Source organism: Bicyclus anynana, chromosome 15, assembly GCF_947172395.1.
Source record: "Bicyclus anynana chromosome 15, ilBicAnyn1.1, whole genome shotgun sequence".
Taxonomy (NCBI): domain Eukaryota; kingdom Metazoa; phylum Arthropoda; class Insecta; order Lepidoptera; family Nymphalidae; genus Bicyclus; species Bicyclus anynana.
In genome coordinates this window covers 5,368,403-5,386,711 of record NC_069097.1, presented here as the reverse complement: position 1 = coordinate 5,386,711, position 18,309 = coordinate 5,368,403, and the positions used below count along the sequence as shown (strand labels likewise).

The 18,309-nt window shown below is 40.4% G+C and overlaps 1 protein-coding gene across 1 annotated transcript in view; it reads right to left on the bottom strand.

Annotated features, from left to right (window-relative positions):
- Positions 1-1,751: 1,751 nt before the first annotated feature.
- The window catches only part of LOC112046569 (zinc finger homeobox protein 4), a 188,038-nt gene continuing 171,480 nt past the window's right edge, over positions 1,752-18,309 (bottom strand). Inside the window, exon 5 of the mRNA XM_052885692.1 lies at positions 1,752-4,622. Coding sequence (XP_052741652.1) covers positions 4,009-4,622 — 614 coding nt within the window. The 3' untranslated portion in view covers positions 1,752-4,008. The remainder of the gene's footprint in view (positions 4,623-18,309) is intronic.

Here is an 18,309-nt window from a genome sequence, read left to right as displayed (position 1 = left end):
ACCACGCGAGTGAAACCGCACGGCTTCAGCTAGTATAATATAAGATTAGTATAAATACTAGTAGCAAAAATTCTATTTTTCGTAATTTCCGTTTAACATTTATGGTTCACATAAATTTTCTGGAATGAAATGTGTTATTCCAGGGTATAATCTTTCTCCAATATAAATTTCAGGAAAATTGGTTTAGTAGCTGCGGCGTAAAGGAGTAACAAACATATACATACACTTACTCACTAACTCTCGCCTTACAATATTAGTGTAACTAGCGGACGCCAGCGACTTCGTCCGCAATACCAATTATCGTGAATATAATTTGAAAAAAGGCGGATTTTCATAAACAAATTAAATCCCTTTTTAACCTGGTAGAGGTGAAATTTTAAAACACATTTGGTTTTATACTTAATCGATCTTTTTTCTGAAATATAACATACTAGCGGACGCTCGCGACTACGCCCGCGTGAAATTTAGTTTTTCACAAATCCCCCGAGAATCATGGATTTTTTCAGAATGAAAAGTAGCCTATGTGTTAATCCAGAGTAAAATTTATTTCCATTCCAAATTTCAGCTGAATAGTTTCAGTAGTTGGACCGTTAAAGAGTAACAAACATCCAAACAAACATCCATACAAACTTTCGCGTTTATAATATTAATAGGATATTAATAGGAAAATATAGCTGGTTTATATTGTTGAACAAATTTCAACCTTAGGGGTGGATTATTCTGTTATATTTAGATAGGTGTATTGTTTACCTTCCTTACTTTATCAGCCGATAGACGTCCACTGTTGGACATAGGCCTCATGCATGGACCTTCCAGCACAACGGTCTCGAGCTGCCAGCATCCAGCGGCTCACGTGTATTGTTTAATTTTCACAAATATAACTTAAATAATAAATGATATTTCCACAAACTTTTAACCTCTGTTTCACCCTCTTATATTTTCGTGACAAAGAGTAGTCTATGATCTTTAGATTTCTTCTGAAGATCTAACTTATCACTGATTAAAAAAAAACAAGTATCAAAATCAGTGCAGTAGTTTAGTCGTGAAAGTAAACAGACAGGCAAACTTTTTTTTTTATAATATTAATTAACTAAACAAATAGAAATAACTCAGTTGGTGTTAATTTGAAATCCATTCCAATATATTACAGAGTAACAAATCCATTAAAATATTCTTCATTTCCAAAAAATGCAGTGGTTATATTCGATAGAAAAGATCCTCGAAAACTTTTAAATTTTTCTTGTTCTTATATTATTTTATTTTATTAAAGGATATTTTTGACGGCCTCCGTGGCGCAGTAGTATGCGCAGTGGACTTACAAGACGGAGGTCCTGGGTTCGATCCGGGGCTGGACCGATTGAGGTTTTCTTAATTGGTCTAGGTCTGCCTGGTGGGAGGCTTTGGCCGTGGCTAGTTACCACCCTACCGACAAAGACGTACTCCCTAGCGATTTATCGTTCCGGTACGACGTCGTGTAGTAACCGAAAGGGGTGTGGATCTCATCCTCCTCCTAACAAATTAGCCCGATTCCATCTTATTGCATCATCACTTACCATCAGGTGAGATTGTAGTCAAGGGCTAACTTGTAGAGAATAATAAAAAATTGCTATATCTTTGAAATATGAGTATTGACTGATATTCACATTTCTCTTCAATTAATCGGATATTACTGTGTTGTTCAGCAGGCGGGGATCGAACCACGACCCCTCGGGTATAGTTAACAGGGAACTACAATAAATAAAACACAATACTCTGATAAACTAACTTTGAGTTTATTTTTACCATTTACACTTGACAATGTAATCATAATCTGTTGTCGGCTACGGGCGGGTCGTAGCGCCGTAGCACACGTCTACGCGCATCGACCACCAGGCGCAAACTGACATGGCGGGCAAATAAACAGGGCTCCAACAAACATAAACCGCATTAACATCACATGATCTATTACCAAATTCACATAAAATTTTTGTTACACAATACAATTATTAGGAACGGTATAATTTCACTATGAAAGATTTTTCAAAATAATTTAGCATTTATAGGAACTATGATAGACGCGAGTGCTACCTTTCACGATCGGGAACATATATCGCGACCGTTTACATCTAGGGGATGATATATAATTTTCACAATAACATAATTTCGATACACAGATAATAACGCAAGTGTGCGGATATACAATAATATATAAACGAAACAAGCCAGGACAAACGAACCAAACAACCGCCGTGGCAGCCAGCAGCGGAAACAACAGACTAATCCGAATTAATCTTAAATATTAAAATTTGTATTCGGAAAGTATAGTGAAACTCTAGATGCGATAATATTGAAATATACATAGGAACCATGATTCGTTCCGCGGGCTGTCGTCCGCGGAGACACAACTACCGACTCCGTACCGTGGTACGCTAACGCAACTTACGAGTACTGCATACTCCCGAGTACAAACCGACTAAATAAATATCTCCGAGTTACGCGGTGGAGCTTGCGAACGCCTCAACAAACAATAGGGGTCACTTTAATAAATACACTATAATCTTAGTAACGCAATAAACAAAATAATCATGTAGTATAAACGCGCGCCGTCGCGTCGGACTTGCGTGCGCGCGTTGCGTCCCAACCGATACGCTCACTAGTAATGTTCAAATATCGCTTTTACCTTATCCGCCATAATTGTCTTGTTAAGTTGTTGTGAAACAGTATTTTAACTATAATGAAATCCGAGACGGTTTTTATTGACTCGTATACGGTTATTGAATGAACGAGAATGATGAAGTTTTCCGCCAAACTATGTAGTCTGTAGAGTTGTAGCGATCGAGGAACGCATCGCGCGCAAGCACGCCCCATTGCACATAGCATAACAAGGACCGCCGGCAACCGGTGGAATAAAACATTGCACTTCATAAAAGAACAAACTCAATGTTGTAGTAGGATTCGCTCGTAGATAAAATATCGTATTACACTCCACTAGATAAAATGTAAATATGTAAAATATTTTTAATAACGTGATCTGTGCCTTCGAAAATATTAGGGACTCCACGCACACGCTAAAGTGATGAACGTACATGCGAGTGGGCGACCGCAGGCGTCGCGCCGCGCCGCCGCCGCACGTACCCCACGCCTTTACTCACTTACGCCACTACGAATAATCGTTACAATATCAATAAAAATTCAAGAATCACACTTAGTTCCAAAATAAACTCACTTGTATGCGAGGTAGGCTGAGCGCTGGCGCGCAGCCCGAGTTTCGAGTTCGTTCGTTTTGGAAAAGTTTGCTACGACAATATAATTATAATTAACCGTTACCGATAAGCCTACGCGGTGTCGTCGCGTCTCCACGGGCGGCTCTGGCGTGTGCGAGCGAGGGCCCGACGAGATCCGGCACTTCACCCGCAAGAGAGGACGACCGCACTACCTGCCTAACATACGTACCTAACTTCCTCTCACGTTTAAAAAATCATATATACGTATATATATCTTCATACATTTACGATGCATCAGGAACTTCTTACGAGAACGTATCTATGCCTAAAATTAGAACGATTATATGTATGTATTACATAGCTTTAAACAATAATTAAATCGTAATTATCAATATCGATAATATTATATGCCATAAAGATAGGAACTTGTTTACCTGGGAGACGATGTTATAGAATCATTCGCCGGCTCGGCCGCGGCGCTCGAGCGCCGCAACGATAAACGTATATAATAAAACCTGTCTAACGTATGATATGAAGTGCGGCGCGAGTCGCGGCCGAGCGGGCCGTCGCCGCCGCCCCCCAGTGCGCGGCGGCGGCGCGGGAGCCGGCGCGCCAGAAGCGGGCGCGGCTCCCCACATTAACCTACACTTACACGACTACAAGCTTTAAACGTACAACTAGGAGCGCGCAGAGACACTCGTCAACGAAAAGAAGCATTAAGAGCTAATAGTGAACTGTTGCGTTGTTGAACAACGGAGAGAGCGAGGGGCTCTAGTAGTAGTAACTATACATTTCTTAGTTAGGATTAGTGGCCGGCGCTCGCGAGCGGCAGCTCGCCGGGCTGCGGGAAGCGCGGGCCGGGCGCACAGAAGTTGACGTTGGCGTCCTTGGGCGAGGAGTCCTGCGCCGCGCGCGCCGCCAGCAGCGTGATCTGGTTGACGACGTCCTCCATCTCGTGCGACAGCGGCTCGGGCGGCGGCGGCGCGGTACGGCGCGCGTGCGGCTCGCCGTCGGCGTGCCGGCGGTAGTCTGCCGCCGAGCGGAAGCGCTCGCCGGGGCACGTGCGGCACTCCAGCGCGGGCTGCACCACGCGGATGACGCCGCGCGCCGCCTCGCGCCCCGCGTAGCACGCGCGCGCCTGGTGCGCCTGCAGCGGCCCGGCCGAGGGGAACGCCACTTTGCAGTGTTTGCACACGTAGCACAGGTCGAAGTCCGCCTCGCGCGCGCCCGGCGGCGGCTCGCTGGCCGGCGGCGGCAGGCGCAGGGTGGAGGCGCCGGGGTCGGCCGCGATGTGGCGGATCTGCTCCAGCGTGGTCGCCGGCAGCTGGAGCACGCTCGCGCCGTTCCCCGTCTCCACTATTAGCCCTTGCGGTTGCGGCTGCGGCTGCGGCTGGGGCTGCATCATGTTGGGGTTTCCACCTGCAACAACAACGGTCACGTTAACATAGATTCCAATGACACATTAATACACATACCAAAGTTATCATTTCATTTTATTGGTATCTTGTATCGAGATAGCTACTAAACATACGTTATAGTTATAATTGTACAAACAAGTAGTGTGAAGAGTTAGCGCCGAGCGTAAGACGCGCAGTAAATAACAAGGTTGATCCAATTACACACTCGCGCAACCGTGAACTGACATTCTTATTTTAACGTGTACGAGTAGGTGTTTAATCAGTTAATATTTCTGACGTCAATATAATCCTTCATAATATGTCATTCTAGATCGTTGTGTTTGGAGGCCCATGCAAGAGGCCTAAGTCCAGCAGTGGACGTCTATCGGCTGATAAGATAAGGGAAAGATGTCATTTTGTGCAAAAATTATGCCAAATAAATGGATATAATAATTTGCACTCACATAGTTTAAATCAAACTCGTAGAATAGTTGTTGTTTTACATTAATCTATTTCCCAAGTGTAGATTGAGCTCATTCAATAATTTTCATTTTCAAAAGTACCTATTGCATTTATAAACAAAAACTCGCAGAAGAAGCACAATATAAATAGGTAAACATTAGTCAATACGTAACTCAACTTAATCAACTGTCAACAAAGTCAACTTATTACTGGAATAGAAGAATAAGCAGCCAGAAGAGATGTAGAATAGTTATAGTAAGCGACATAGCTTTAGTCCGTATGGTCTGCACTAAAACAACTGAATTATCATCAGAAACTCATCAGCGTATATCAAACCGAAAAGATAACGAACAGGCATCAATCAGTCGTAAGAGTACGTCTCCTAATTTGGGCGTTCCATTGTTTTCCCTTCCCTAACACCAGATAAGAGCAGTTTACCTGCCTGCGACCTATTGAAGATGCGTGATGCGTTCCCAACGAGTCGACCCGCCTCGGTAATTGATTCTGGCTCTGGTTTATGCGTTTTATATTCAAGAATGCATAATATATCTCTCGGATGTCGAATAATCAATAGATTGGTAACTTGACCGGCTAGCAAAGCAACCCTTAGCGGGGACCGAAAATGTTAATTCTCCTTCCTTGTGTTTATTTTTGCAACCGCAAGTTTTGAGATTTCGTTTCTACGATAAAATTGTGTTTATGCCTCAAAGAAAATTCAAGTTAATATACTTATCGGGATAAAACTGGTCTCGAGGACTCTTCGCCGAATGCATTGATTGAAATTCTAAACAGACTGTACCTAATGCGGTACAGTGATGTGAACAAAGTTTTCTTTTTAATAGCTTCGCTGTCGCTTAGCTGTGATTTCAATTGATATTATGTGACGTTAGAAAGTTAATAGTGTTCATCTAACACCTCCGTTCTTCGGCAAGCACGTTGCACAGATCATCAGTCATCATCAACATCTGATAATGATCGTATCGTTAACGAGTCAAACACCACCTTAAGCCTACCTGCCGCCCTAAGTTTAGTCTTTATCAATTACTGGGCCTGTATCCATGTGGAAAATGATTCACTTTCTACAAACGCTAACGCTTCGAAAATTAAAAAATGTGTGTGAATGACATGCGACAGGTCACGTGATTAAGTTGTCGATCGGATCTGTCATTCTTATACATTCTGTTAGTTTTTGAAGGGTTAGCGTTTGTAGAAAGAAAATCGACATGCCTACCTGCCTGGCTTCCTGGTTTCAACTCAACATCATCGGACATATAAAATGAAATTATAACTAATAAAGTCTTAGCCAAATTATCTACCTAAACTAATATTATAAATTCAGTTGTGTTGTAGGGGTAATCTCTGGATCTACTGAAGTGATTTTGAACATTATTTTACCACTAGAATACCACGTTATTTGTGAGTGTCATAGGCTATATTTTATCACCTTATTCGTACGGGAACGTACATAAAAACATATTTGAAATATTACATACGTAATATTTCAAATATTACATATTACGTATACAAATCAACAAATTGTTTGCATAAATATTATATTTTTATATACGCAGACGGTAGTGTAAGCTCCAATTTCAGCCAATTTAATAGCAATGCAGTGGAATCTGTTTGAATAATATTGTGCGAAACGGAGCGTAGCTCTCGAGCGCCTAACAATCGTTCGCTTGATTGAACGATCGTGTTCGCAGTAATGAGCCTTACCTATTGAGATTGTTCGTACTCTGCGTTTAACAATGTTCGTAATGAATCCAACATGTCCAAAAGGATTGAAAATGAACGCCGGGGCGCGGTTGACGTGGATTGAATAGATTTGCATTAACTGGGTCAGTCATAACGATGTGACTAATATGTAACTGTTAAATAACCCTGTTTTTTTGTTTTATAATAATTACTTGAAAAAACAACTTTTATTTTTACCCTCTAATTGGTTTCAATTAATTTTTGTGTGTGTGTATCCAATTTAATTGCATAAAGGAGGTCTTAAAGTAAGCTTAATTTTTCTATTTACGAATATAATATTATCGTCAGTTCACTAGATCTTACGATAAGGCCCTGATAGCCCAGTCAAGGGGAAAGAGTTAATATGATTCCGGAGGGTGTGGGTTCGAATCCGGTCCGGGGCATGCACCTTAACTTTTCAGTAATGTGCATTTTAAGAAATTAAATATCACGTGTCTCAAACGGTGAAGGAAAACCATCGTTAGGAAACCTGTATACCAGAGAATTTTCTTAATTATCTGCGTGTGTGAAGTCTGCCAATTCGCATTGGGCCAGCGTGGTGGACTATTGGCCTATCTCATTCTGAGAGGAGACTTGGTTATGCAGTTAGCCGAATATGGGTTGATAATAACTGATCCCAAACCTCGGTGTGCTTCTGGTGTGGATTGAGACCAGTCGAAGACCTTATTGATATGCCACATAATTCCGTTTACTGTATAATTGGAAGTAAACAACTATTCATCTGGCTCAGAAGGCACAAAGCCGGTTACCACGCTCGCCGTGGCCGCGCTTAATTCGCAACCCTTTCTGCCAATTAGTTTCAAAATATCCACACTATTGTGCTGCTAACACCGCCGCACATCGCACTTAGTATTAAAGATCCCATTTACGAAAATGAACCTTAATGTGTTAAGTTATAAAGCATATTATATAGTGCAGAAGATAGTTAAACGTTGGCGATTTTCCTCGATGCCTAGGTTTAAGTCAAAGGGCTTCTTAATCCAGACTTGTAGGTCGTTACGCGTTATTATAACGCGACTGGAGTCGGCTACTTCTTCGCTCATTTACATCTCATTAAGGACGCTATTATTGGACTAGGGACGCATTATGCACGTTTCGTTTCTGCCTTTCAGCATTCATGCTATTTTCTCGGAATAGATCACAATGCTCGAGTTAAGCGGCTTAAGGTAATCAATTAGGTTTCACGTTTCTCCGTACGTTTTCTTTTTTAATACAAATTAAATTAGCACAAATATAGAAATATATTGTGTATTACATACAATTCGATACACTAAGAGCTGGCAGTTATGCCATTATAATGCTGATTAGTTTGAACGGGTATTCAAAAGAATTTTAGTAATTAACCTGGTTTTTAAATACATATAATATATTTTTTAATATGTTAAATTTTAGAATTGGAATTATCATGCTTGGACTAGAACGCTCAAGTAAAGCTCAGAAAAGGTTGGCAAGAACATATCGGGGCAAAATATATTGTTAATAGGAGCGTAATAAAATACTAGTAGTTTTTTAAAGAAAATATTAGCCAGGTTTTCATAACGCTAAATAGTAACTTTAAGATTTTTAATGTCGCAAATTATCAACAAAGAATGAATTAATAGAATGCACCAATAACTCCTAGACACGAGCGTCTTGTACCACCACTTCCCTACAACTAAAACTAAATAAAAGCTCCATTTATCTCCAATCTTACCGTGAGCTTTCACGACGTACATCCGAATGTCTCAAAAGACGCTTACATTAGCGACATCAATTACTAGGCCCGTCCGTATTCGGCGAGACGAGAGTACGCATCGATGTGGGGACGCGATACCCGAGTGATGGATGGTAATTAAAGTGGATCGCCAAACAAGTGATGGGAAACTATTGACCTGACTAACTGACTGACAGGTTCGGGAGTATCGTTGACTTTGTTTGGTACAAACATTGAGAGTTAATTGATATTTATTCTAATCTATACTAATATTATAAAGCTGAAGAGTTTGTTTGTTTGATTGAACGCGCTAATATCAGGAACTACTGTTCCGATTTGAAAAATTCGTTCTGTGTAGATAGCCTATTAATCGAGGAAGGAGGAGGCTATATATTATCCTCGTACTCCTACGGAAACGAGAATCACGCGGGTGAAACCGCGCGGCGTCAGCTAGTTCGCTTATAAAATTATTAGCCTTCCTCGATAAATGGGCTATCTAACACTAAAATAATTTTTCAAATCGGACTAGTAGTTACTGAGATTAGCGCGTTCAATCAAAAAAACAAACAAACAAACTCTTCAGCGTTATATATTAGTATAGAGTATAGATTCGTATTGGTATGCTTCCAAGTGAAATGCGGGAGTATTTTGATGCCTTTACTGTTTTAAGGAACTACCTCACTGTCTTCCAAGGTCTTAGAGTCATATTCTAGGTCACGCTATGAGAAGCTGAGCTTTTTTTGTCCGAAAAGGCTAATTCTCTAAATATTTAAAAGGTTTGTAATACAGGATCTTCTGAGAACAGACAGCAATAAACTTAACAGTTGCTTTGTTTTAAAAATCAAATATTAATAAAAATGTTAAAAAGCTGACCCTTTGGCCTAGTAATTCGAAAATTGTAGAGTAGCGACTTGGTAAAAATCGATCGGTCGGTTTAGATTTAAATACCCATTATAAATGTACTATTATTCGCAATTATTAAAAGTGTTGGTTAGACAAAATTGTTTTGTCTAACAATCACTTTGAGAAACATTTCTTATATTTCTGAAACACCGATATTTCGTTGTATAGTATTCAGTTCCTTTATTAAGTTGTTTAAAAGTTGTTTTCTATATATTGTATACCGAGCGATTCTTCAATTTCAATCATACTACTTTTTATAAAACTGACATAATATATCACAATTAGGCCCGCGGGTTATATATCTGGCCGTCACCAAAGACGCTTGCATTAGTGACTTCAATTACGTGTCTCGTCCTTATTAGGTAAGACTACCCATTGATGTTGAGTCGATACAATACCGTCATTGATGGATAGTAATTAATGTGGTTCACTAAACAAGTGCTGAGAGTCTCCTAATTGACTGACAGGGTTATTAGTTACACCAAATGTCTGTCGCGCTTTTCTGTGACGACGAACTACTGGGTCTCCTTGACTTAAGCTACTGTTACACATGCTTATTTGAAGCACGAAAACATGCTACTATTAGCATGTTACTACAACTACTATTAGCAGTTGTTACTTATTAGCATGTGTATCGTAACATTGCTAATAATGACCATGCTTACGGTCGGTTATGCTATGCTCGGGCTTGCTCAAGAATCAACAGCCGTGCGATTTATGAGCATGCCACTTGCTGCGCGGGTGGAAGGGGGCGTGCTTTTAGCATTGCTATTCTGTATTATCTTCACCTTCATCTCTCCCTGTCTAAAACGATACTATAGGCAGAGAGTGATAGATACAAATTAACATGTGTAATTGGAATGTTTGCTTTGAGCATGCTTATTCAGGAGCATACTAAAAAATAGCATAAACATGCTCGTATGGAGCATACTTAATAGCACGTTTTTAGCATGCTATTTTAGAGCATGTGTAAAAGTACACTTATACTAGAAGTAAACGTAACATTGATCTCTCGTTTCATCAGGTCCGTTGAAGAATTGATTGCGATAACATGAATGCTTATACATCGCAATCAAAGATGCATACCTTGGGCACAGGAACAAAATATTTATTCATGACCATACAGGTAAATTTTTTTGTATGTGATATTCATGGTGGAAAGGTAGACACCTTCCAAGCAATTTTCCAGGGCTTTGCGCGTCTCTTAACAACTGTGCCTCATGAAAATTGTCCCACAAGGTTATCACTTTGATGTCTTTCTTGTCTTTGTCTATTCTGTAAAAATCGGCTTTGATAATGTGAGTTTTTTTTATTTTATAAGAAGAAAGAATGTAATAATAATAATAATAATAATAATTTATTTATTCATGAGAAAGTACAGAAGGTTTACAGAACTTGCTATAGACATACATACTTTCTACCTTGACAGGTGTATGAATATTAAAAATAATATTATACTAACTAATAATTCCAAAATTCCAATAATTAAATATTCAATCGGTGAACATGGTATAAATAAATAAAAAAATACAAGTACAATTAGCATAATTTGACGAAGCATTCTTAACATCAAATATAAATAATTAATATACTATTAGAATCCATTAAAATTAAACAATGTCAATATAAATGCTATGTCAGGTGTAATGCAACATTAAATCAATCAATGTCATATAATTAAAAAAATGAAGTCAAAAATTAAAAATTAATGTCAGAAATTAAAATTAAAATTGTCAATAATTTATACGAAAATCATAACTGATTATATTTATTGTTGCATTCAGAATTTAAGAAAGAATTTATTTGTAAGGTTGTTATTTAATTTTAGTGGTAGGTCCCAAGGTGCTTGAGTGGCAACCCCGTACTGAAAAGCGCAGTGTTGGGCGACCCCCCACTAGGTGGACCGAGGACATCAAGCGGATCGCAGGAAACCGCTGCATGCTGGCGGCTCGGGACCGTTATGCTTGGAGGTCCATGCAAGATGCCTATGTCCAGCAGTAGACGTCCATCGGCTGATAATGATGATGATGATTATGATGACTTGATATAAACAAATTAGAATTTTGGATTTCGTCTCATATCAGAACACAAGTAATTCAAGTATAAACCAAACATGTAACTCTTAATTCTCTAAACTTAAGAGTTAATTTGCAACAAACGTTCTAGTCAATCGCAGTAAAAGACGTAGGAGCCCACTGTCTCATCAGTGTCGACGCAAGTCCGAGCAATTAGGTTGAAGGAACCAGAAAAGGATTTAGCTGGAATTGGATTTAGTTTGTTCAGATTCGATAAGTTCACGTCTAATTTAAAACATCTAATGGGTTAGCTTCTTCTCTTTTAGGGGAGACGTGGTTCGTGCCCTATACCATACCATATACCTATACCATAGCATACCATACCTACATAATTATAACTAATGCTACAATTAGTAGGTATACTTACCTATACTTGGAAATGAAATGTATTATATGTCTGGTTACATATATACCTATTTTTAATTTGTAATAAACTAAAAGTGTGTAAGTATGTTTGTTCCTCTTTTACGCTGCGGCTACTGAAGCGATTTGGCTGATATTTGGAATGGAAATAGATTTTACTCTGGATTAACACATAGGCTACTTTTGATCCCGGAAAAATCCATAGTTCCCGCGGGGTTTGTGAAAAACTGAATTCCACGCGGACGAAGTCGCGGACGTCTGCTAGTGCAATATAAATTCGAGTTTACGTTGACACGATAGTAACAGAATGAAAATATTGAAAACTCCACTAGGCACATGTGTAACTTGTATATGAACAATACGTAAAGTAGAATGTAGGTATATCGGCGTAGGTAGGTTTGACGGCCTCCGTGGCGCAGTGGTTTGCGCGGTGGATTCACAAAACGGAGGTCCTGGGTTCGATCCCCGGCTGGGCAGATTGAGATTTTCTTAATTTGTCCAGGTCTGGCTGGTGGGAGGCTTCGGTCGTGGCTAGTTACCACCCTACCGGCAAAGACATACCGCCAAGCGATTTAGCGTTCCGGTACGATGCCGTGTAGAAACCGAAAGGGGTGTGGATTTTCATCCTCCTCCTAACAAGTTAGCCTGCTTCCATCTTAGACTGCATCATCACTTACCATAAGGTGAGATTGTAGTCAAGGGCTAACTTGTAAAGAATAAAAAAAAAAAGAAAAAAAAAAGGTAAACGTGGGAGTTAATTCTAATGCAACGTTGTATTGCATTACGGAAATAATTACACTGTTTGAGGATAGTAGCTAATGCCTCACATTAACAGTTAATGCCATTACACCAGTTCAACCGCACGCGGTCACGCCACTGTCTGCAACCATCTTATGTTGCACGAACAAGCTTCATACAAATAGGCTTTCAAAGCTCTTTAGTATTGAGGCTTAATGATAAACATCCTACTTCCTACTAATATTAAAAACGCGAAAGTTTGTATGTTTGTTACTCTTTAACGCCGCAACTACGAAAACGATTTGGCTGAAATTTGGAATGAAAATAGATTTTCTCTCCTACCAATGGAAAGCTACATTATCAGCCAGTAACAATTTTATTCCCGGAAGTACGTTTGTAATTGAATCATAAAAATAAAGTCGTCATTTAAAGTACGCGATCCTACTAGTTTGTACAAAACACTCTACGAGTGAGTTTGACTCGAACTTTCTGATTTTTTTTAAACTAAATAGACTTTTTTTATAAGGATTATTCCTTGCTCGCGCTTGACCATGATCTCACTTGATGGTAAGTGTAAATGTGGCCTAAGGTGCTTTTGTTAGGCTAGATGCTAACAAAAAGCAAGCAAAGTGGTGGAAAGCAATAATAAGGTCTATGTTGAAGCCCCCTTTTTTTTATTCTTTACAAGTTAGCCCTTGACTACAATATCACCTGATGGTAAGTGATGATGTAATCTAAGATGGAAGCGGACTAACTTGTTAGGAGGAGGATGAAAATCCACACTCCTTTCGGTTTGTACACGACATCGTACCGGAACGCTAAATCGCTTGGCAGTACGTCTTTGTCGGTAGGGTGGTAACTAGCCACGGCCGAAGCCTCCCACCAGCTAGACCTGGACCAATTAAGAAAACCTCATTCGGCCCAGCCGGGGATCGAACCCAGGATCTCATTAAATTCACCGCGCATACCACTGCGTCACGGAGGTCGTCAAAAGTGTCGAGAGTGGTGCGGATTTGGTCTTATCAAACCCATTTAAAAAACAAGCAAAGTGGTGGAAAGCAATGATGAGCTCTAGATTGAAGCGTCCTGCTCAGAAGATACCATTACTCCATTCCAAAAGCGCTAATACAAAATTGTGGCAAACACAAAGTGTGTACGAACAATCTAGCACCATCTTTGCATAGTAACCTCTCGTCACGCGAGCATTATACGCACACTGTATCTGTTAATACTATTAGTATTAAGCGGATTGGAATATTTACACGGGTAGTGGGAAGCGAGCGAGCGGCTGAACGACTGACACCTAGGGTTTCCTTCATGTTCCACCGCGCTTCGAGTACAACTATGTTTTACGTAATGTTTGTAGCCATGCATGGGAAGTCTGACATGATATTTAATACTTTAACATCTACCGTTTGTCTGTTCTATCGTGGTGCTTCTAAATCTATAATTCTACTTTGCTTTTATTTATACTAATAGTCGACGATGACGACTCAATCATGAGGGATACCTATAACATGAGAGCCGTGATAGCCCAGTGGATATGACCTCTGCCTCCTATTCCGGAGGGTGTGGGTTCGAATCCGGCCCGGGGCATGCACCTCCAACTTTTCAGTTTAAGAAATTAAATATCACGTGTCTCAAACGGTGAAGGAAAACATCGTGAGGAAACCTGCATACTTGAGAATTTTCCTAATATTCTGCGTGTGTGAAGTTTGCCAATCCGCATTGGGCCAGCGTGGTGGAGTATTGGCCTAACCTTTCTCATTCTAAGAGGAGACTCGAGCTCAGAAGTGAGCCGAATATGGGTTGATAATGATGATGATGATGATGACCTATAACATGTTGAGAGACTGAGCTAGACTGGAGAACTTATAAAAGTTGAATGTTTGTTTCATGCCTCTACAAAGTAATTGTGGAAGAGACCGAGGTGGTATTCAAGGATCTTTAGTTTTTTTGACTAATTGGAGAAGAAAAGGGATAATAATAAATGAGAAACTCAGTCTATATACAAACTCTCGAAATAGTTTAAGTATACCAATTTTAAGATAGACCAAACAGAAATTAAGCACTTGCTTAGTTATGTATATTGTCAACAGCATAAGATTTACAAAGTTACTTAATGTTACGGTATATGATGAGCTATCACAAAAGCAATACACGAACGCACTTCGTTCCCCATAGTAATTTGAGCAACCATTAAGCAATAATTTGATCGAATTTTATATCCATCATGGCACCGCGAGTAGCTCGAAACCTCCATTATCTCAGCTTCCTTCCGACTCCCCGTGGAAATCTCACCGCATTCAAATATTTAATTACTTTGGCTCTCGATCATTTATAAACTCGGGCGGGAGTGCTATCATAAAACGCGCTAATGCCTTATAATTAAAATATTCTCAACAAGCCGTGGCGTAATGGCACCTCCGGCGACGGTTTCCTCCGATGGAAAAAAACGCATAAAAAATTACATTCACCCCAGAGCACTCACCCCTTGTGTCGGGAAAATCGATTAAAAAGAGGAGTCGCGGGTGAAGCGGGGCGGGCGGGGGGAGTTTAATATGTACGAAAAAATGCACGACGCCACGGGAGCGAGGGAGAGCTCCTTGAGTGGGTCTCGAGTTGGCTTCAATTTTTATAATTACGTTCATACGTGAGCGCGGCCGGCGGCCGCACCGCATCGCACCGCGCCGCATCGCGTCTATTCGACAGCCTCCCTCTGTTTAAAACAGTGTGCCTAGTGGGAGTTTTCAATATTTTCATACTGCTACTATCGCGTCAACGTAAACGCTAATTTTTATGGAATTGAAACAGTTGTGCAGTAGTGCCACTAGATGTCGCTTTTTCAATTCCTTAGAAATTCGCGTTTACGTTAACGCGATAGTAACAGTATCAAACTGCCACTAGCCCCTCTGTACACATTGCGTTACGCTACCTAAAATATAATTTTAGACACATTTTTTACGTACTTAATATCACATAAATAAGACTAAAACCCACGCTTTCTTCAAGAATTAAATTGTAGTTAATTTCAACTTGGGTAGCTTTCTCAAATATAATCATGTTCTTGTTAAAATGTTCTCCGCAACTTAATCTAATATCAGAATGATATAACCGAAACTTTTTACATACGTAGCAATCATGTGAGGAGGCAATAGGAGCGGGATAACTGGCTACGGGCCGGAGGACGTTATCTCAGGAGACGGTTTGCAAATGAGCGGGCGACGCACACTAGCGCGCGCACACATACGCTAATCCGCGTCCGTACGTACGTACATTTTATAAATAGATATCGCTTTTTTATCCCGGTACAAGAATACGGGGGGGCGCCACCCGGGGCGGGGGGACCCCTACGGGGGACGTGTTGGATTTCAGATTGCTACGAACTGCAAAAATGAGGGATGAAAGAAATATAGCTTAAAACGCAGATATTTCCCGGCGTCTTAAGGCGCGGGCGGGAAAGGGGAGGTCGGGGTGTGTGTGGAACAAAGTAGAGTGGCGATATTGAACCAAAATGAAATGGTAAACGAACCGTGCGCGTCCGTTCTAATGCGAATTTATAATTTGGACATCGCCCCGGCGCACTCTTTGAATTCCGGGGGTGGGTTGCTGAGGTGGACGTACAAAGACGGAGGATGTGATTTATAAACAGGGGAGCAAAGTTTAGCGCCGGTCAGATTTTTCCTCTGTGAGGTTATTAATGCAAGAGTTTTGTCACAACGAGGAGTGTTTAGGCGTATCCTCATTGCAGGTTAACGCGTATGTCCGCCGACCTAATTGCCGTCGCGCCGTCTAATCGGGATATGCGCCACGCGATAATTGCGACAGATTACTGTTACGCCACAAACACCAGCCACGCAGCGTAGAAACGGCACTTCTTTAAGAAGGTCATTTAAGGTAACTTTGTCATATAACTGCCTATTGTTGAAACTTACAAAGTAAAAAAACAGTTATTGTTCTTTCAAAAACACGTCAAATTGTCAAGTAGTGAAAGAATAAATATTGCACAAGAATTTCGTTTGAAAGACAATAAACGGAGTGTCGCATCTACAGAGTTTTGTTATCTTTGAGTTTATTACCGACACAATTGCGAGTCTTGCTAATTCACTAATGAGTTATGTAGGTGTAGCGCGGGCGACATGAACGTTTTGCTAACAATTGCCTCACATTAGTACTAATCAGACAAAAACTTTACATAGCGAAGCATGACTTCAGAGCTAAATTAGAATTCAATGAGTAAGACCGAGCGGAAGAGAAATCCTCGTAAGAAAACGCAATGTGAGAGGGAAAGTGAAAATTGTGTACGTGAACGGACGAAAAAATATTAAAAATTAATCAAGGATCGAGTCGGGCTGGGGAAGGGAGCACATGTGTCGACAAAAAACCGTCTCCCTCAACAGGGCACGTGCGAAAAGCCGTTACGGCGTCGTCCCGTGCCGAGTTAAAAGTTCTTTCGGACAAACAGAGGATTTGTCACAATTACGGCGGGGCGGCGTGTCCCTACTTGATTAAAACCTAAATCACGTGACGTGTTTACAGCCTAGCCGGAGGTGTTTTCAATTTAGCGACGAAACTGACCATTGGCGTTCCGGACACGTATCGACCTATCTTGGGGCAATCAAGTTTTGAATTTGTTGCGAATCAAATTATTGCCTGATCTAATCGATCTAGCGATCTCAACGGAGCCCCCGGTGGGTTCCGAAGGGTGCAGAGTACACAGTTTACCCAAATGGTCACGTTTTTTAATTATTTTTAAACGTTTCCCAGTAACCCGTGAACGATAGGCACCCCGGCACGGTAACGTTCCAGCAGTAAAAAAGCGAGGTGAAAAGAGATTAACATTTGAATTAATCGGGAGATTAAACATAATGAAAGAAAATCTCATTACGATCCGTATAATGGCGGTGAGAAATATCTCTCCGGGAACGGAAAGAAAAAACGTGCCGCATAAAAGAAAGGCGAGCGCAGAGAAAATTAAAACCTCGAACGGAATTAAAAAATGTTTGAAAAAAAAAATGTAATCGACGCCGGGGTTTTGGGGGAGGGGGAAAGCAAACTGAAGTGAGGGGAGGGGCGTCAAAAGTTCTCAATTAAAGAGCAGCTACGGAAAGTCTTGTTGTAATTAAATTTTTCTCATCTCCTTAAATCAGCTCTTCGCGCCGGACTGACACCGGCCTGTGTAATTTGTAATCGAGACTTGTTAGCTTCCGTTTTTAGTTTAATTTCGTTGACAATTTCGTTTGCCCGCCGGTAATGTATTTAAGTGATCTGTTCGTATATTTCTGTTTGTTTGTACCGTATCGCATACCTATATGTATTTGCATTTTGATTTTACAAGTAATTTGAGTTCATCTATTGATATAATAATTACAACTAACACCATTGATGAGTGCCTTAATGATAAAGATGCTTGGAGGCCGTTGTATCGGCTTCCACCGCACAGGAAGTAAAACTATAAGAAATTGTAAATTATAATATTGTATGATTTTTTTTCAAGAGAGCAACTGTTGAGTTTCTTGCCGGTTTCTTCTCAGCAGAACATGACTTCCGAACCGGTGGTAGAATCTCTACAAATAGTCAACTGACGTATCAAAAGTGCTTGTAAACTGAGCCTACTTGAAACAAATTAATTTTGAATTTTTAATTACTAATATTTTAATATCTTTACTAGTTTTCACTCCAATATTTTCTTATGACCTAGGATGTAATATGTCAAC